At 51.1% G+C, this 19294-nt stretch overlaps 8 protein-coding genes and 1 non-coding gene across 9 annotated transcripts; 5 read left to right on the top strand and 4 right to left on the bottom strand.

Moving 5' to 3' along the window:
* The first annotated feature begins 440 nt into the window (after positions 1–440).
* Positions 441–1863, top strand: BDW70DRAFT_130829 (uncharacterized protein). Its single transcript, XM_073735886.1, has 2 exons — positions 441–1563; positions 1622–1863. Exons 1-2 carry the CDS (start codon positions 1104–1106, stop codon positions 1777–1779), a joined length of 618 nt encoding a protein of 205 aa, XP_073598716.1. The 5' UTR covers positions 441–1103; the 3' UTR covers positions 1780–1863.
* Positions 1864–1942: 79 nt separating this feature from the next.
* BDW70DRAFT_t57 lies at positions 1943–2013 on the bottom strand. The gene has a single exon. It is a non-coding gene; the product is annotated as a tRNA-Gly (tRNA).
* A 190-nt stretch (positions 2014–2203) lies between these two features.
* On the bottom strand, positions 2204–6298 carry chsA (chitin synthase I). Its single transcript, XM_073735885.1, has 6 exons — positions 6056–6298; positions 5555–5733; positions 3864–5498; positions 3417–3818; positions 2861–3367; positions 2204–2802 (listed from the first exon to the last, which is right to left on the bottom strand). Exons 1-6 carry the CDS (start codon positions 6072–6074, stop codon positions 2788–2790), a joined length of 2757 nt encoding a protein of 918 aa, XP_073598715.1. The 5' UTR covers positions 6075–6298; the 3' UTR covers positions 2204–2787.
* A 1058-nt stretch (positions 6299–7356) lies between these two features.
* On the bottom strand, positions 7357–8892 carry BDW70DRAFT_148284 (uncharacterized protein; the record flags this gene model as incomplete). Its single annotated transcript, XM_073738846.1, has 4 exons — positions 7357–7723; positions 7784–7887; positions 7979–8643; positions 8799–8892. The coding sequence occupies 4 exons, from the start codon at positions 8890–8892 to the stop codon at positions 7357–7359; spliced, it is 1230 nt and encodes a 409-aa protein (XP_073598714.1).
* A 329-nt stretch (positions 8893–9221) lies between these two features.
* BDW70DRAFT_171951 (SDR family NAD(P)-dependent oxidoreductase) lies at positions 9222–10371 on the top strand. The gene is made up of 2 exons (XM_073743362.1): positions 9222–10040; positions 10111–10371. The coding sequence occupies exons 1-2, from the start codon at positions 9317–9319 to the stop codon at positions 10308–10310; spliced, it is 924 nt and encodes a 307-aa protein (XP_073598713.1). The 5' UTR covers positions 9222–9316; the 3' UTR covers positions 10311–10371.
* Positions 10372–10524: 153 nt separating this feature from the next.
* On the top strand, positions 10525–11367 carry ltpA (tyrosine protein phosphatase LTP1). Its single transcript, XM_073734793.1, has 2 exons — positions 10525–10681; positions 10740–11367. The coding sequence occupies exons 1-2, from the start codon at positions 10615–10617 to the stop codon at positions 11291–11293; spliced, it is 621 nt and encodes a 206-aa protein (XP_073598712.1). The 5' UTR covers positions 10525–10614; the 3' UTR covers positions 11294–11367.
* BDW70DRAFT_130821 (demethoxyubiquinone hydroxylase family protein) lies at positions 11322–12181 on the bottom strand. Its single transcript, XM_073735884.1, has one exon. It carries the CDS (start codon positions 12161–12163, stop codon positions 11441–11443), a length of 723 nt encoding a protein of 240 aa, XP_073598711.1. The 5' UTR covers positions 12164–12181; the 3' UTR covers positions 11322–11440.
* A 146-nt stretch (positions 12182–12327) lies between these two features.
* On the top strand, positions 12328–14909 carry BDW70DRAFT_130819 (RNA polymerase-associated protein). Its single transcript, XM_073735883.1, has 4 exons — positions 12328–12926; positions 13007–13740; positions 13793–13932; positions 13982–14909. Exons 1-4 carry the CDS (start codon positions 12697–12699, stop codon positions 14681–14683), a joined length of 1806 nt encoding a protein of 601 aa, XP_073598710.1. The 5' UTR covers positions 12328–12696; the 3' UTR covers positions 14684–14909.
* A 193-nt stretch (positions 14910–15102) lies between these two features.
* On the top strand, positions 15103–19007 carry BDW70DRAFT_171947 (uncharacterized protein; the record flags this gene model as incomplete). Its single annotated transcript, XM_073743361.1, has 3 exons — positions 15103–18074; positions 18126–18822; positions 18876–19007. Exons 1-3 carry the CDS (start codon positions 15226–15228, stop codon positions 19005–19007), a joined length of 3678 nt encoding a protein of 1225 aa, XP_073598709.1. The 5' UTR covers positions 15103–15225.
* Between the last annotated feature and the right edge of the window lie 287 nt (positions 19008–19294).

Genomic DNA, 19294 nt, shown 5'->3' with positions numbered 1-19294 from the left:
GATCTTGAACTCTGCCCAGCCACTCCTGGGTTTTCTCCAGACAGTCTCCCACCGTTTTCTCATGGCATTCTGCCGTGCCTGACCTGGCTAACTCTGTACCGCACCGATCTTCATGGCCTCATCTTATTGTTGGTGCCGGCGCCGTTGAGTGGGCCTGATGGAATCAGGGAACAGGTTCGGTATACCACGTGATGCTGATCTTAACGCCTCGAACCGCCCTTTAATCCCACCAGCACTGGATCTTGTACTCTGGAGAATACCTTGTACCAATTCATCAAATTTTGCGGAATCTGCGAAGTCAGCAAAATCAGCCCAGATTAAATGATCTTTGATCAGATGGGCACTCGAATGCTTAAAATAGCATTGATGAAGTCATGCCACTGGTTCGTCCGCTTGCCCCGATCAAGCTAGTCAACTGGGGCCGCCTATCTAACCTCAGGCATCATTTCGAGGGCCAGGAACTCAAGTTACTCAACTCTCGAGTATCTAGATCACCTGCTGGCCTTTGTACGAAGATGATGTGAAAAATAAAAATCAATGAGACGCCATCTCGCCTTGCTGGACCAGCAAGAGATTACTAGTCCCCCCCTATCAGCAAATGCACGGTCCCTTTTCAAGGCTTCTCCCAACCCGACGCCTTCTCTGATACGCGGGGAACGGAGAAGCCTGGCCTTGTTGTGTAGCCCCCTTTGTGTCTCGACTTCCCTGTATTCACTTTTACGAACAAGCCTGTTGCACACGGCGTCGGGTCTATCATAACAGTCAGTGCCCGCTTCGAAGGGGCACACATTTTGGTTGCACGACTCTTGTGTAGACTTCAACCTGCGACTTGGGTCCCTTCTACGACCTCTTGCCTTGGGCTTATGGCTCAGCTCTAAGATATTGGACGGATACTCTTTCATGCAATTACACTGTACCTGCATATGAACCTGCAAGGATGCTTTTAGGAACGGAAAGGTCGCTACGCCACCCGCGCCCATATGTACTTGGACTACATGGTAATGGGAAATCACGTGCGAGATGCGGAGAACCCGCTTCAACTCCGCAGGACTGAGCTGGATGGAGGACAAGTATTACCATTGGAATCATCGAGATAAAGCACCATGGACCCAGAAGCCGCCATTCCAGCCTCAGACCAACCTCCGGTCTTCAACTACATTCTCTCGTTTCTACTTGTCGGTGTAGCCTGGGGTTTCACCACACCTTTCATCCGTCGCGCCGCTGCGGACTTTCAAGCGCGACAGGAGAAGCAGCAACAGCTTCAGCAGACCGAGCTCCAGCCTACAGGCGCACAATCTCGAGCCCACGACGACGACAATGCGAACGATAGTGCTACTGGGAGCGACGAGGATCAACCCCTACCTCCCCAACCTTCCGGTCGCTCAACTACGCGGCAACCGGCCTGGATGAACCAATCTACATGCTCGTCCTCGTGGATAAGAACGAAAGTCGTCTCTCTATTCTGGACAGTTGTCAATCTTCTGCGCACGCCGGCATACTCCGTGCCACTAATAATTAACCTGACAGGGAGCGTTTGGTTTTTTCTCCTGGTTGGAAAGCATGGTGTGCCCAACCTCCGCGGAATATATCAATAAGACTGGGACAGCTAATAGTCTTGCAGAACTCTCCTTGACGGTCCCCCTAGCGAACTCTAGTGCATTTCTCTTCACGGTCTTGGGAGAGTGGTACGTAGAAAGGAAGGTCATTGCGCGGGAGACATGGCTCGGAATGGCCTTGGTGCTAGGTGGAATTGCGATTTGCGTGCAGTCGAAGTCGTAGTGGTCGAGCAGTCCTGCAGCTTGTTTATTGGGCAAATTGATGACTCGTTGCCTGCCTATAGAGTACATTTTGCATGCTTACTACCGTTGAGAGTACAAAATATCTCATATAAATCATATATATGAGTAAGTGAGCCAAAAAAAAAAAAAAAAGAAATTCCATGTGCATCATCCGTGAATCGAACACGGGCCTCATCGATGGCAACGATGAATTCTACCACTAGACCAATGATGCTTGTTGTTATAATTCTGCTTAAATTATGATATAATATTTCTAAATCAACCAGCAGCTTTTCGAGATTTGATCAGTATCTCTACCTCTATATCCCTGTAGAGTATTTTGGTTGTCTTTAGAACGCTTATAGGGTCGTTGAAGCATTTTCTCACAATGATTTCCCCTCTAAATATATTATACGAGGTTCGTTTCTAACACTAGATACACTTGACCATAGCCGAATGTTTTAGTCCAGAGTCGGTATTGCTGGTTATCCATGTATATGCTGTCCGACCATAGGTTTTAACTACACTAGCTCCTTTGTATTACCAGATTGATTGTTGGGGGTCAGCGCTCATCGATCATATACCTCCAAGAGCACAAGAAGCAACCGGTAGACGTAAATGCTCATGCATGACCACCGTGATATTTGGGTAAGCCCGCTGCTATAACTGTGCTCAATGGGAAAATTGGGCAGAGTAGAACAACAACACAACGGCACAACAACACAAGAAAGACATCTCAAACAGCAGTGCGACCCAATACTGAAAACCACAGAACAGCAGACTAAGACACACATTGAGAGAATCGTACATTGGAGGTATCAACGGTCGTCTACATATAAACACATCAACGCCCAGCAACCGGCCGGGCAGAAATCAATCGGACATGAATACAATAACGTTCCATAAGCAATTGTCTTTATCATCATTGCGACATGCTGAACCTGCAGAAATCGACAAAAACCGTCCGGCAGTAAATGCTTGGAGGGTAATACGTGATCGGTCGAAGAGATTAGACACCTCGGAACTACATATCATGTTAGATGTTGTACTGACTGAAGAGAGAAATCTGGAGAATTACTCACCATCCGCACAACCAAAAACCACATCGCACCAAGAAACTTAAAGATCGAGAGACCTGCCACACTCCACAGCACAACGGCCATGTAGATCATGGCCCGATTATTCCTATCTGTCTCCGCGGCTTCAGCGTTATCACTGAAACGGTCCAGGCCGGCCGAGCTGAGGACAACGGCGCCCAGAGCAAAATTGCAAAATACCCAGACGAGAACGACGGAGGACCGGAACCCCTTATAGTAGTCGGCCTGACGTTCCTCCTCAGAAATGGTTTTGATTTCCTTGGGTGGTTTCTGAGCGAATTTCATGAGCTCCGCCTCGTACTGGGCATTGAGATCACCGTCATCCTGGGGGATGTTGACGTCGACCTTACCACCGGGCTTGAGATTCGCTGATGGCAGCTTCTCGGCTTTGTCATCACCCTTCGTACCCCACGTAATGTCGTGCGTGTTGCAGAAAGCGTAGATGTTCAGGACGTTGATATAGGTAGGGGTTAGGAGGATGTATTGAATGAACTGCAAATGTCAGAACCATGTTGAAAGAACATCACAAGTCGAGACTTACGCATGTAAACATGTGCCATGGGTCCATGAAAATAATCGATGCGATAAACCACATGACGTACGTCGAGCCCAGCGAGACAATTATAGAGAAGAAAGTGCTATTGGTGAAAAGTGTCGAAAAGGTAAATGAGCCATCCTTAACTTCTTCTTGAATGGACCGCACCGTCACGAAGACCGCAGCGAACGCGAGGTAGATCATGATGAAAACCCAGAAATACACCATCGTCATGTATAGTTTGTTGGAGCCGCCAGGACGATTACCCAGAGAGAGAACGAAGCAGGTCACTAGGGTTGCGAGGTAGAGCCATTCGAATACTACTCCCAAGACCTTGCCAGCAGTTCCTAGGAGGTCTGCATCGCCAAGATACGTTGTGAGGATATGGAAGACCAAGAAGAAGTTACCCTAAAGCGATTAGTAGGCTCCAGTGTATCCAAAGGGAGGACTTACAATGCCAAACCAAGCAAACAGCATGTTAATCGTCTGATATATCGTCTCGATCAACAACATGAACTTTCGAATGAAGCTGTGGTCGCTGCGCCAAAGCTGATAGAAGTGTGTAATGGCATAGACGGCCGCAAAGAAACTACCATTCAGCCATCGACGCCGCTGGAGGATAAACTCCGCCATCTGATCCGGCACATCGGTTTCACCAGTTGAGGATTTGACGTATTGAAGTAGCCAGCGGCAGTTGCGTTTAGTGACAATCTCGAAACATAAGATTCGGTCCTCGGCCAGGTACATGTTGGCAGTAAATATGCCTGCATTGGCGCCGTGCATCTTCTCACCGAGGAAGTACCGCTCCAGCGGACCTTGGCCGTTCTTATCGTTCTGTAGTGCAATGTATCGGTAGGCGGAGAAGGCACCCGGAAGCACAGAAATGAATCCAAAAGCTGACTCCAAAGGCTTATCCAGGATGTTGCTGAGCTTGTACTCGAAGTTCTGCCCAGCGACCAGCGGATTGAACAACTTCTTCCCATGATCTAACATGACCTTGATCTCACCACAAGCACCTCCACACATCGGCTCAACATCGAAAGCCTTCCACAAACGATAGATCGAATCCTTACCGGGCTGCGTACCGGCATCAAGTAGGACACAGATGTTGGGGTCAAGTACACGGCCAAAAGCCTGGAAGAACCAGCGATGTGAATTAATCTTTTTCTGGTTCTTTTCCTTGAGGCAGAAAATCATCTGCACCGGGACCCCCGAGCGAGGCTTGAGATGGACCTGATTCCCCTTTAACTCCATGCCAACTTGGGTTGTGTACTCGTAGATATGCGCTGTAACGTCTTTGCCGTTGACCTGCTGCTTCGCGATGCCATCCTGATAACATCCCAGACCAGCCAAGACCGCGCGCGTTCGCGGGTTAATCTTAGCACGACCGTCGCTAATGACACAGACCACGATCTTCTTCCAGGCGTCTTTGCCCCAGGTCTTGCTTCGAGTCCTTGAACACATGTGCTCAATGTTCTTGAATACTCCGACCATCGTTCTCGCGAAGAGAAAGTCGTCCTCGTTGTACATCGTCACGACAATAAACAGTTCTGTGTGTCGGGGTTTGGCAAAAAGCTTCTGGCGCAGGGTGAACCGTTCCTCGAAGAAGTCTTTAGGGTCACAAGTAGCGGCGGAATAACGCATATGCGTGAATTCATCACGCTGGCCGTTCTCCGCATGGGGAATTTGGTTGAGTAGCTTTGGCGCGATGGGACAGTCAAGAACAAGATTACCTTGGAATAGTTGCACCTCTTTGACAGTCTTCCATCGTCGGAGCGGAGCGGGACTCGGCGTTGGAGCAATTGTCATGTCCTCCTGGTAGTCGTCGCTGTATGGATTCTGGGCCTGAAAGGGGTCTTCCGGTTGGAGGATCGGCTGATCATCCTGATAAGAATGCTGATGTCCTGGATACTGGCCGAGATCGTAATCGTCATGGCCCGGCGTAACTGTAGGTTGGTATGGTTGGGTATAGTAAGCGTCATGGTGTGCTTCGGGGTCCACCGAGTACTCGTAACCTGGATAATGTTGGTGCTGCGCTTCATACGCTTCGTTGTGGCCATACGACTGGGGGATTCTCTCGACCGAATACTATCGCATAACCATTCAGTATCCGTATCTACCGCGCCAGTTCCTGACTATCTTACCGTCGGTTGTTCGGCCAATCGGTCACTCGAGGGCATTTCTATGTGATGGTGATGTCCGTACGGCGCATCCGAGAGCTGGTAGCCGTCGAGCGGTCGCCCTGGCGAAGGCGATCGGTTACTCAAGCCGCTAGGATTCATGATGGGAGAACGAGCGTCGTGGTCGTCCCCGTAGGGGTCTCCTTGATCCAAATGTCAATTGAGCGGCCGCGGTCGAGCATGCGCAAGAATAACGAAGATAGAACAGAAGAGCAACCACAAGAAATGACTAGTTGTAAACTAATAACGATATGAAACTGAGGAAGAGCCAGGGGCTCGCGCTATGATCCTAGTACGAATCTGCTGTAGGACCCCCTCTCTGGGGTTGCGATTCGTCGGGAGCTAGAGTTTCAGGACTGGTTGGGAAATTTGATGCCGAGAATGCAGACGAGCCGCGCAATGCGAGCTCAGGCAGAACAGAATAGCTAAGCAGAAACAAGAAGAGAAAATCAATGGTGTACTGACCCAAGCGATTATAGGACATGTTGGCGGCCGACTATCGAGCGATCAGCCCGCTCCAATAATGGGCGACCCCTTCGAGATTCCTCTCTGAGGTGGAGGAGGAATGCGACAAAAGTTCAGAGCTTGGATCCCTGCTTTGTCGGCAGAAATTCTGGAGTGTCGACAGCAAGAGGACCAACTGAAAGAAATGTCGTAAGTATGCAGAATAGAGGAAAAGAAAAGAGATGAATGACGACGATGATGCTGGAAGAGGGCGCACGGCTGTTTCCAGGTTGTTTGATGGGGGGCAACGAGAGCGCCAAGTGGAGTGAGAGCGCCGCGCCACAGATATTCAAAGATGCCTAGTTTCCTGGATCTGGGGCAGCGCAAAAGCCTAAATCTTGATCTGAATAATTCTGGAAATACTTGGCTATGGTCATAAATGGGGAGGCTTTTGCAGAATGCATACTGCTCAACAGACATCGAAGTTAGGCGTAGCACATGTACCCCACACAGTACTTCTGCGTCTGAGATTGCTTCCACTGCTCCAACATCCCTAGAAAATGCGATCCCCTGAAAGTCCTTTCGTTCACCGTGGCACCCGATGATGAATCCCATGTACATCCATGGGTCCAAGGTCAGCGCGTCGAATTGAGGGCCGCCGGTGGTCGAACACTGCGCCCCACGCGTGTCGCTGGGCCAACCGCCGACTGGGTAGCAAGGCGCACAGCCACTTTCTGCTGTGGCGCTCGCACTGCATTGTAGGACGGAAGTACACTTGATTGATTCGCTTTGCGGAATCGGACCATGTTCCTGCAGTTTCTTTTTTTATCTATCCTGGAGCCTAAGGACTGTTCTAGTTATTCATATGCCGTCTGACTCGGGCTTCCATTCTGTCGCACAGTCACACTCGTCATAGATGAATAAGCGGGGATATTAGTGGAATCGTTGGATTGTCGTCGGGTTGTACGATTGTACCCCGCATTATGCTCTGAAAATGCTCTCTAGAAATATATCGAAATTTGCGGCGATTGAAGTGCAGAGTTCTGCCTATAATGGAAATCTCGGTGTACGCTCATAAACTCGATCTTGGGACCAAATGGTCAACATCTATAATGATCGCTTAGCCTCTGGGTGCAATGGAGCTTGAGGCCTCCATATTCGCCCCACCAAGAACAGGAGGAAGCCAAGAGATTCTTGGACATACTCAAAAAGTTCAGGTAATCAGCTGTTGATTTCCCTTGAGAAGGATTTTCTTAAGAAGGGTTCTCATTACGGAAAGGAGAAAGCACTGATTATACTCATAGTTCCAGGTTTACCCGAGCTCAAAGCATTGAAGAAGCAGCAAGCATGACAAGGGCCCCGAACCCGTCCATGCCTGAACACCACTCTTCCCAACTGGCAGCACTCCTTGACACAGTCGCTGCATCCAACGCTAGATGAGATATTGGACCACTCTGACCATGGGCCTTGTCCAGCCGGACCAGCTCCCCAGTGGTCGCCAGCCCAAAGGCTGTCTGCTGGATTCTCGGCTCCTTTTGTAGTTCAGTCTTCCACTCGATCCAGTTGTTGGCCTCCCAGAGCGGTTTTTTGGCTGGCAGTGGTGCGAGGACCAGATCTGTCGGAAGATCGCACCTGGCCGCTGGCTGGAAGTAGGTGAGCATGTTGACCATGCGAAATATGATGGATAGTCTTCCAATGTTAGTCTCTGTCTTTATTTTGGAACAAGGGTAGTGAAATGGGCGGAATCACCTCCTCCTTGACTCTTCAAAGATCCATTCGTTCCAATTTGCATCGAGGCCGTGCTCATCGCTGAGCGAAGAGTCCAACTCATTCAAAGCGTGGATGCCACTAAGCTGTTGGGCAAGTACCTATGGTTGGACACCATTACTACCACTCCCACAGCGAAACCTGCGAAACAGCAGCAGGGGGAAGACAAGAACTTACAGTAACACCAGCCAACAACGAAAAGTCTATATTGTTTTCATCTGTCTCCCCCTCGCCCAGCCTAACCAAGATATATATACCGAGAGCCTGCATTGAGCCTAGCAGCTCCCATCTACTAAGCTGCTGATGTTGCTCTGAACATAGCTGCTCACACTGGGTGCGGACATGGTTCCAGAATGACTTTCGGCTCGCGGAGTACTTGATGGTGTCCAATATGTTGAGACAAGCTTCTAGGGGGCCCATTGAGCCGTAACCAGGGGCAGTCTTGGAATTCACACTGAATGATTGAGGTAATGAATTTGGGTGGATAAACGGTGGAAGGATGTTTTCCCGCAGTATCATGTGGAAGTACGACTTTAATGTCTGCAGAATGAGATGCGTCGTTTGCTTCCCTCCGGTGGTTGACTCTGGCCTGCGGGTAAGGAGTCGTGGGAGAGCTAAGGGCGTCGGTATTGATATCTGAGGATCGCGTGCTTGGTAGTCCGGTGTCCTGTTCGCCTGTGGGGTGGGGTCCAGAGTGTCAAATTCCAGGTCCGCAAAGTTGAGCTCGAGATTATTATCGTAGGTATCCCAATTAAGAAGGTCATCTTCTTCTGCCTCTGCGGGATTCAGCACCCCCAGACCTGACTCCGCCACAGCGAGAGTACCGAGCCAGCCATTATTTTCTTGATCATGCCGTGCGCCGGGTGGCGAGCCCGTTAATGAGGCCGAGGGCCTGTCGATGCTCGTTCTGGATCCGATGCCATTTGGTCTTAGATGTAATGTTGCTGGGTATTGACACTCCACATCTTTGGTTATACATCGCGAGCATCTAGGCAACCGCTTGTCGCATCGGGCCTTCCTCCTCGCGCACGAAATGCAGGACCGAGACCTAGCTGTAGGACCGGCTCTTCGAGAGCGGCAGTAGTATCCATGTCTTTTCAGAGTGGACTCTAGCCGTGATGTCAGTCCAGTCGCTCGAAGGGGGTTGGCGGGTGTAGGCACGCACGCTTATCAAACGGTTTATTGCAGAGTCCGCAACGTAGGACAGGAACAGATTGTATTTCCTGCTCGCCAGCCATTGCAGAGTCATTCAATAGAAATATCCTGGTCAAACTGAAAGAGAAATCGGGGAGTGCAGTCGGAAAGTACAAGAAGTTAAGGCATTTGTCAGCAGCACCTACGGCAACTGTTAGCCCTAATTAGGATAATGGCGGGCGGTACAATTTGTATAGCTTCACCACTCACACTTTGCACAAATCCGCTTAAACATATAAATCAGTAATGGCCCTTATATCAGATCTTGTCATCTATTCCAGCTCATGATTTCCCAAGTGAGCTACATACTCTACCACAAGAATGGCGCCCCCCTTTCCCTCCGCGACTCGTAATTGGCACTCAAACTCCTACCCCTCCATCTCACCTACACGCCCTGAACTCTCCGCAAGCGGCAAGACGATCCTTATAACCGGCGGTGGAACGGGCATCGGAGCCGAAACAGCTCGTTCTTTTGCCGCAGCAGGAGCATCCAAGATTGCTCTCCTGGGCCGACGCATCCAGCCCCTTTTGGACACTAAGAGAACGATCGAGAAGGAGTTCGGACCAAGAGTGCATGTCTTTGTGGCATCCACTGACATAACAAAGAAAGAAGAAGTCGATAAAGCGTTCGAGGATTTCACCACGTCTGCCCCTAGGGACGATCACGAGATCGCAAATATTGACGTCCTCGTCAGCAACGCCGCGGCAACAGGGCCCATGGAAGGCGTTGAGGATGTCGATGCAGATGCATTCATTGAAAGTGTGAGCGCAAACCTGAAAGGGGCGCTATACATCGCGCAGGCTTTCTCGCGCCATGCCGCGGGCAATGCAGTGATCATCGACGTCAATAGCATGGCCGCCTATGCGAATTTTGGGCCTAGATTTGCAGCGTATAGTATTGCCAAACTGGCAGTCTATCGGCTGTGGGATGCCTTGGGTTCAGTCAACTCAGGGTTCAGTGTATACCACACGCAGCCGGGAGTTGTGGATACGGACATGAATAGGGCTGCTGGCGGAGTTAAGGCCATGGGGTACGAGGATCATGGTTAGCTCATCAACCTTCTCTTGCCTGTTATGAGGATTATACTGAGTCGACGCTAACCTACGAACTCCAGTTTCTCTTCCAGCAAATTTTCACGTCTGGCTTGCGAGTCCCGAGGCCCGGTTTCTGAAGGGGAAGTTCTTGTACGCAAGCTGGGATGTTGAGGAGCTGAAAGCCCGAGCAGAGGAACTTGCAGCGAGTAGAGAGCTTACTATTGGGCATGTTGGATGGCCGTTCGACTCCAATGAGGGGGAAATCAATTGGGACGCTTAACACACTGTGCCACCTGGACAAAGATAAAGCGTTGAAACGCCATTATGTTACTCTAGCTTGCCCTAGTCTCTCCATAATTATATTTGGTTCATATATGCAGCTATAGTCTATGATTATGCTAATATCAGCTTGAACACCACAACCTTCCAACATGTGTGCTGCAACCACACGTACTGGGAATACTTCGTGCTGGCGATACTGATGCCTCAGGCTCCTATACGCTGTATCGATAAGACTCCCAGTTAAACCCCGCCCTTTTCCATCGCATCACAGCATTTCTCGAGCTCATACTCACATTCAGAAAATGACGGCCCCTAACCCTTCCAATGGCCAGCCGGTCAATGTTCTGTTTGTCTGTCTCGGCAATATCTGTGCGATTACCCGTGACCCGTGCTTCACCCATCAGTTAAACTAACGAATGCAAATCAGGCCGCTCTCCCATGGCAGAAGGCGTTTTTCGCAATATTGCCGCCAACCATCCCCTGATCAATAACATTGATTCCGCTGGTACAGGAGCCTATCATGCCGGCGAGCCGTCAGACTCACGAACCATGTCTACTCTCCGCCGCCACAACATCAGAAACTACCACCATCTCGCCCGCAAGGTCACATTGGAGGATTTCCTCAACTTCGATTACCTCTTCGCCATGGATGAGTATAATTTGGAAGACTTGCTGGAGTTGCGCGCGTCTATTTTGTCGTCGTCGAGCAAGTCCGCGGGACGGGCGGCTCGCGGCAAAGGAACTAGAGCGGCAACGGCCGCTTCGATCGCTGCAAGCGTCGAAGCTGGTGCTAAAGTTGCGGAAGTGCGCCTGTTTGGTGACTATGGTCCAGGAGGGACACTGCATGAACGTGTTGGTGGCGGAGAAGTGGTGCAGGATCCTTATTATGGCGGGGCAAATGGCTTCGAGGAGGTGTATCAGCAAGTGGTGCGGTTCTCGACAAACTTCCTGCAGTACTTGGAGAAGAAGAATCAGAATTAGAGATGCTGGATTACGTTGATACCCACAGTTGCTAGGCCAAAATAGATTCCCTCCATTGCAAAACAGTAATCAAAATCAGCTTAACCAAAATTTTTCAATATGATACAGCTAAAGATAATATACACCTTGCTAGCCGCTCCAGATTAATTATACCCTCTCGCTGATTTTAATGGCGGCCCTGCAACCAAGCCGGATAACATTGACCAGCGGGTCGTATGGCTGTGCCTCCTTGGAATCATTCTCAACAGCATGATCTAGATGTTCCAGTTCCTCGTCGCGGATCCTGCGAAAAGTCGCAAGCATATCCTTCAACTCGTCGTCCAGCTCTTCTCCACGACTGTGCGCATCCGCCTCCCACGACAGAATCTCCCGAATCTGGTCGTTGTAATGCGTTCCAATCTCTGTTTCCACAGCCTCGGTACAGGCCATTGCTGCCTCCCGTCCCATGACACCCGTCGACCAACCTAGGAACGTCGCCGCAGCCTCCCATATCGGGTACATCGCTGTTGGCCGCACTCGATGTTTAGCAATCATCTGGTTGAACGTCCTGAGATGGCCGGCTTCCTGGTCGTACATGTGCTTCATCAACGGCCGTAGGTGCGGGTGGGAGCGGACAACTTGCGGTGTTTGCGCGGTATAGATTAGCGTGGCAGCTAATTCGCCAGCTTGATTGACTCGCAACGCGCTATCGAGGAATTCTCTTTGCTCTTTACTGAGGACATATTTCGGCTTCGGATTAGACTGCGATTCCGCAAACTGAGTTGGCGTTGCGTGATACTGGCGGATGTGGAGGGCGGACGGTGCGAGAAAATCCAGGAGCAGAGGAGCTGTCGGTCTGTGGCATCTCTGCAGGGCCGCGAAGGCCTTCATTTTGACGGCCTGTGAGAGGTACTGAGTACTCATAAGGATGATAATAATGAGGTGACCGAAGCCGAAGTGGTCCGATCGAAAAACAGCCGCGCGCCTAAGTATCCAGCCTTAGCTCGGGTCGGCACGCGGTACTGTGGCTGGACGTCATTCTGGGCCCCAAGAATTGTCCCCCAGGTGATTTCTGGCTGTTCCTCGAGACTTCACTCTTTCATCTTCCATTCGCGTTCAACAGTCCGCTCCCTTAGCAGTATACACTTGTTATATCCTGCTATATTCCTGTTTCATGCTTTAAATTTCTGTGCTTTTCTATACTTGAGCCCTCATTTCCCCCTCTTGTCCGAGTATTGCCACCGACGACGCTCTTTGCGACAGCCGCTCAGGGGCCTCTCGTTCATTTTCATTTTAGTCGATATTTTCGCTCTGAATCGGTGAAATCACTCGCTCAGGCTGCGTGTCCTTCCAAATCTGTTTGATAACAACATTACTTTGAAACCATCCAGCAGGCCCGTCGGCTGTCAGCAAATTTATTCACTATGGCCGATGATCTCGACGCAGAGTTGCTCGCTTTAGCGGGTGACGACGCTTCTTCAGATGAGGAAGCCTCTCCCCCTCCTCGCAAGCATACTTCCGCATCTCCTGCTCAGTCGGCCTCACCACGATCTCCAGAACCAACGTCAACTATGGGTCGCAAAGGCAATGCAAAGCCTGCCCGTCGCTCCCGCAAGTTGCGCAGAGATGATGATGAGGAGGAAGACGGGGAAATGTGCGTTTAAGCTCCTTCAACCTGCCTCATCTGGAGTTTATTGCTCTGAGCCTGGACTGATGGGATCCTTTTAATACTAGTTCCGCCGCCGATTCTCTCAACTCAGCTAGCATGTCCGAATCTGAGGCACCATCTGACTCCGAAAGTTCGGACGCGGGTGTTGAAGATGAGGGTCCAATCTATCCATACGAAAAACTGTATCATTCCGCACAGGACAAGCAGGAAATCATGGCCTTGCCTGAGATTCAGAGGGAACAGATTCTGTCTGAGCGTGCGCAAGAGGTAGACCGCCACAACCAGGATCTCGCCCTTCGGCGTCTTCTAGCTTCTCGGGAGCGAGAGGAGGCCCGCAAAGCAAAGAAGAACAAGCGCAAGGCTAGCGCTGCAAATTTGGATGAAGGCAGCCGCAAGAGTTCTCGGCAAAAGACTACGCTCGGTGGTCGCAAGGTTGGCGAGGCTTCAGAGGCTATCGAAGCATACAAGAGACAGCGAGAGCAAAAGGGCAAGCGTGACGAACTGCGCCGCCGGGATACGGCGACAAAGGACCACAAGTCAAAGTCTCGAGTATCTGATGTGGATGCCGATGGAGAGAGTGAAGTTGAATGGGATGATCGGGAACGTTCACCAACTCCTCCAAAGGATGACCCGCCGGCTGAGCTTCGAGATATTCAGCGAGCTCGTGTAGGCAGGACCAACTTTGCACAAGTGTGCTTCTATCCTGGATTTGAAGATACTATGGTTGGGTGCTATGTTCGTCTTAACGTTGGACCAAACCCTAACGGGGTGAACGAGTATCGCCTTGCAATGATAACAGGTGAGTCATCACTAACGATCTGTTAGGGGTGGCCAACTAATGGCTCTATTAGAGATCAAAGAAGGAAAGAAATACGCCCTGGAGGGAGCCAACGGCCGGACGTTCACGACAGACCAGTATGCTGTTCTCGCCCATGGCAAAACCACACGCGCGTTTCCTTTTATTGCTTGCTCCGACTCCCCGTTCACCGAGGTATGCCGTTGCGGTACTTTGTACATGGCGTTAGCTAACACATCAACAGGCGGAATTCAACCGATGGCGACAGGTAATGGCAGTTGATGATTGCAAAATGCCCACAAAATCCCAGCTTGCTAAAAAAGTGATGGACATCAACCGTCTGATCAATCATCAGTTCACCCCCGAAGAATTGAATGAGAAATTGCGTAAGCAAGGGTTGCTAGATACCAAGACAACATTCTTCAAACGAGTCGACATAGAGAAGAAGCTCAAAATTGCTCAAGAAGTCGGTGATGACGATGAAGTTGGGAGACTTCAAGTCGAGCTCGCAAACCTTGGCTCCAGCGCCAAACCCCGTACCGAAAAGAAGCTTACTGAGCACGAGCGCCTGGCCCAATTGAACCTACGGAACCAAAAACTTAACTATGAGAACGTCCGTCGTGCGCAGATAGAGGAGCGAAAGGCCAGTCGGAAAGCTGCCGCCGCCGCAGCGCGCGGAGAAGGGTCCTTGAACCCTTTCTTGCGCGTCAAGACTCGAGCAAAGACTCACTACGATGCCAACGAGTCGACGCCCAAATCTGAGAATGGAAGCCCCAGCGTAACCCCTGCTCCGAGTACACCAAACCCAAGCACGCCCGCCCGAAGCAGCACCCCGTCCAATTCACAAAATAAGCAATCCAAGGGAGGTGGCGGAAAGATTCGTCATCGGAATATGGATGACGAGAACATTGCCGCCCTGGATCTGGACATCGATATTGAAATCTAGAACTTGAATATATTCGGTAAAAGATGCTTTTATTCTGCTTTCTATCCTCATACTTATGGCTTACTTTGAATACCAACCGTGACTGAGACGGTGCAGCATTAGGCGCAGCGGTTTGATCTTTGATCCTTCCTGTACTTCTCTAGGGATGGTTTTTGTCTGGCGTTATCATCAGTTAGCAACAGTCTGTACTAGCAAAAATTTCAAAATTCAGCTATACGTTCGAGAACGAACAGGACAACATCTGTAGGCTTCATGCGGCATTGTCCCTCTCGCATATAAATGCCTAAGCCCTAAGGCGACAAAGTACGTGAGCGGGCGTGGGGAATCTCGGCGCTGCGCCGATAGCTAGCGACGCGGTCGCGGTCCCCGTTCCAGAGCGCGTCGTGTATTCTCCGCTCATCTTAGTCTCTAGGACACACCCTGCAGCACCAACATCATACCCACTGCCTAATTTCATGTGCTCATTGAATCATAAAATGCCAATTTAGCCTCAATCAATCTATTTCTTGCGTTTTCTAATCCTTTCATACCTGATTATCCTAATGTCGTCGCCCTCGACTCCACGGACGGCACGGTCTGCCTCTGCGGCAGCCGATTCGCCAGAGATGCTCACTCCTGGACGGAAAATCAAAGCCATGCTCGCAGCATTTGACAGTGATTCGGAGTCAGAGAGCGGGAACGCAGTGGTGAGAGAAACACACAAGAATCACGCCGGTTTCCCGGGAGGAAACACAAAATCGACGACGCGCCAGTCCCCGACGGACCCAGACGAAGAAGACGATGATGATGAAGACATCATTATGCCTAGAGGGCGCATGGCTGCGCGTCTACTCAACAATACCACGGAAAACAAACAGTTACCCACCGAGTCGGCATTTGAACGAGTCTCGAAAACTCTACGAGCGAATAAAGATGATTCAGAAGACACGCCTCGTGGAACGGCAGATGATGCGACTGATTCCTCTGACGATGATCTCCCTACGGCTGGACCGAGACGGAGAGTTCAGCAGATGCACGGCGAGGATGAGTCGTCTCGCTCGCGGTCTCCTGCGCGCTCTTTTTCTCCACTGTTTATATCGTCTCCGGCGAAATCACTGAACAATGGACAAGAGCACAGTGAGGCTTCTGGCGCGGAGGAGGAAGAAGTTGCGCCGAAGCGTAATAGCCGTTTCCTTGAACTTGTCGCACAGAAAAGAAAAGAGCGCGAAGAGAAGGAGCGGGCTGAAGCGGAAAAGAAGGCTGCCAGAATGAAGGAACGAGTGGCGCTCAATGCAATTATGTTTTCTGATGACGAGAGTACAGATGATGGTACCCCTCGTCAGAAGAAAACAACGCAGGTGCGCCCTGCTCGAAGAGCCGGAAAGAAGGCTCTTGAGGAGATGAGTCGCGAGACGCAACGAATGAGCAGGAACATGCAGCTGGCTCATGAAGCACGAACGAAGAAGAAGATCTCGAAGGAGAGTTTCTTTGCTCGGTTCAACTTTATGCAATCACAGGCACAAACTGCGCCGGAGCAGCCTGGTGACAACTCTTCGACTGCAGGGTCACAGCATTCGTCGGATGTAGAAGCGCACAAGGACAAAGGGACGCCACAAACGTCGCCAGTTTTGTCACCAGCTGACGCCCAAGATGAACCAGATAAGGAGCCGCAGAAGGACATCGAGTTCCCCGCTCTAGAAGAACCTTTGGGTGCAACGGTCAAAGTGACCGAGGAAATATCTGGAAAAGAGGATCAACCCAACAAACCGAGTGCTGAACTATCCAGTGTCAAGAACGGAAAGCAATCTTTGAGAGTAGCCCCGGTGCGCGTTCGACTCTCCCGGGAACAGGTAGCTCGGCACCAGAAGGATGACTCAGATAGTGACCTCGAAATCGTCACTTCACCGGCCAAATGCCGACGTATTGCAGCGTTTGAGAATCTTCCAGCACGGAAAGTGCAGGAGCCAGCATCTATGTTCAAGCTGAAAGCGCTGGCACAGCTTACGTCGCCGTCCCGGAAGTCTACGGTGATGAACCCAGCAGAGCTATCAGCGAGTCTGTTGTATCAAGCGAAACTACAAGCAGCGAAAGAACGCATGGAAAGGATAGAGGAGCTTCGAGCTAAGGGTATTGTCATTGAGACGGCCGCTGAGCGCGCTGCTTTTGAAGACGAGGTAGAGAATCTTGTTGAGAAAGCAAGACAGGAGGGTGAGGCAATCGCAAAGCAGGAACGAGCGGCAGCTAAAAAGGCGAATGGTGAGGATGAGGACGATGAGGATGATATTGATTTTGAACTATCTGGATCGGAGGATGAGGATGTGGGTGGCGTAGACCCAGAGGGAGAAGGGCAAGAAGAAGACGAAGAAGACGAAGAAGACGAGGAGGACGAGGATGGAGAGGATGAAGATACGGAGGATAAGGCTGAGGCCGATAAGGAGGCCAACATGATTGATTCTGAGGTTTGTGAGGACGACAATAGCGATCACAATGACGAGTCTGAGGATGATACCACTGCTGAGCCGGCACTACAGGTTATGGAAATGCCAATCCAGAGGCGCAAAAGAGTTACCCGTGTCGTTAGTGATGATGAGGATGAGGAGGTTGACCAGACACCAAAGACACCAGCCAAACCAATCAACCCGTTCCTGAACTCGGTCGAGCGGCCAAACATTCCTGTGAAGCCGTCCGAGGCCACAATGAGCCTAACGCAGGCCTTTGCCGGTACACTCGCTACAAGCCAGGACCTGAGTCAACCAGAAGATACTATTCCTAACTCCCTTCCCGATCCCGTACCGATGAGCATTGACGGCGCACCTGATTCTCAAATAGTCATTAAAGACAGCCAGGAGCAACGCGCCGGATCGACGGATCCATCTACGGGACACTGGCGACCAGATTCACGGGTCCCCGAGTCCCCCGCATCCCAAAGTGTGTCTCAAATGTCCCAAATCCCCGACCCTACACAAGATGCCGGATTCGTTCTCTCACCTTTTGACCCTAGCAAGAGGTTCTTGGGCACCCCAACATCCACCATCGAGACTGTCCTTGTGGAGCAGAACCATTCTCCAGCTGCAGCGAGAACGATGAGGAACTTAAAACGTGGAAAAGCGCCCCAAATTTCTGCCGTTGAGGAACAAGAGGAAGGTGACTTTGAGATCGATGCGAGTGCATTCGATGTGATGAAGAAGGCATCGAAGAAGGCAAAGAAACAGGCTGAACTTTTTGATCGCAAGAAGAGCAAGGCGAGGGATGTTGTGGAAGAGGCTGCTGAGGAATCTGACGATGAATATGCTGGTCTGGGAGGCGCAAGCGACGACGAAACCGACGACGAAGAAAATGCGTACGACAGGGAAATGATCAATGATAATAGCGGGGAAAAAGTTGACGCGAAGCAGCTGGCTGCTTTGAATGCGTATGTTCCCACGAATCCATATTTCTACCATACATACTAACACGCGTATAGCCTCCACCAAAGAAACGCGGACGAGAGGGACGTAGCAAAACTGCTCAAGGACATCACAACAGGAGCGCTCCGGCGGCGACGTAACAACGACGATGAGTTCGACCTCGACGACTCAGACGATGAACTATTGGCCCGCCGACGCCAGAAGCAAAGAGAGTTTGCCCGCATGCGAAACGCCCTCCTCGCCGATGGAAAGGTCGGCGAGCTAGCCGAGAACCCCAAGAAAGCAGCCTTCTTCAAGGCCATTGAAGACCGCGAAGACGATGACGACGTTGGTCTCGATTTCCTAGGTTACGAGCAAGAGAGCGCTACGCAGGATGAATCTCAAGATGGAGCTGCACAGACCCCAGAAGGTGAAAGCAACAGCAACAGAAGGAAGAGGCCTCTAGAACCAGCTGCGGACGATGTAAATAACAGACCTCCGCCCTACCTCCGCCGCAAACCCGCCAGCGCAATGTCGAAGAAGCCTGCTAGCCTTGCTGAGATCCGCGAAGCGTTATCTTTCCTTACCGAGCGTCCTGAGTACGACTCTTTCCATGAAGACGCTTCGATGGATGACGACGAAGGCGAGCAGCAGGCCCACGCCGACAACGAAGACACTGACGGACACGGGTCAGACGAAGCCACCGTAACCAGCCGACAACGCGACGTATCCCCAGCCGTCGGCTTCAGACATCCCCGTCGCACCCGCGGACCCGTTGTTGACCGTCTGGCCCTCCTCCGCCAAGCATCCTCGAACTCCGCCTCAAGTTCCAGCAATTCCCGACTTGCATTCCACACTGGCGCCGCCAGCGAAAAGGCTGCTTCGTTCGGGTTCAGGCCGCCGATCCTGCGCAAGACCACGACGGCTTCATCCTCATCCAGTTCTACCTCTGCTTCTGACTCGTCCCGCAGCGTGACGAAGGCTCCTGTGCCGGCAATCGCAAAGAAGGGATCTGTTAATTATTATACTGCTGCACGGGAACGGGAGCGTGAGAAGCAGTTGCGCACACAGCACAGGAACCGGGGGTCGAATATCGAGGCGTTGTTGAGTAAACATGCTGGAAATCGGGCTGGCATGGGGACACTTGGGCATGAAGGGGAGTGGGAGTGATTTGTTTTTGTTTACTTAGCCGGCGTTATTGGATAGCATGGGCTGGGAACGGACTATAGGCGTATATACATATCCT

The sequence above is a fragment of the Aspergillus foveolatus genome, assembly GCF_047715535.1.
Source record: "Aspergillus foveolatus strain CBS 279.81 unplaced genomic scaffold BDW70scaffold_9, whole genome shotgun sequence".
Taxonomy (NCBI): domain Eukaryota; kingdom Fungi; phylum Ascomycota; class Eurotiomycetes; order Eurotiales; family Aspergillaceae; genus Aspergillus; species Aspergillus foveolatus.
This window is presented reverse-complemented; position numbering and strand designations above follow the sequence as displayed.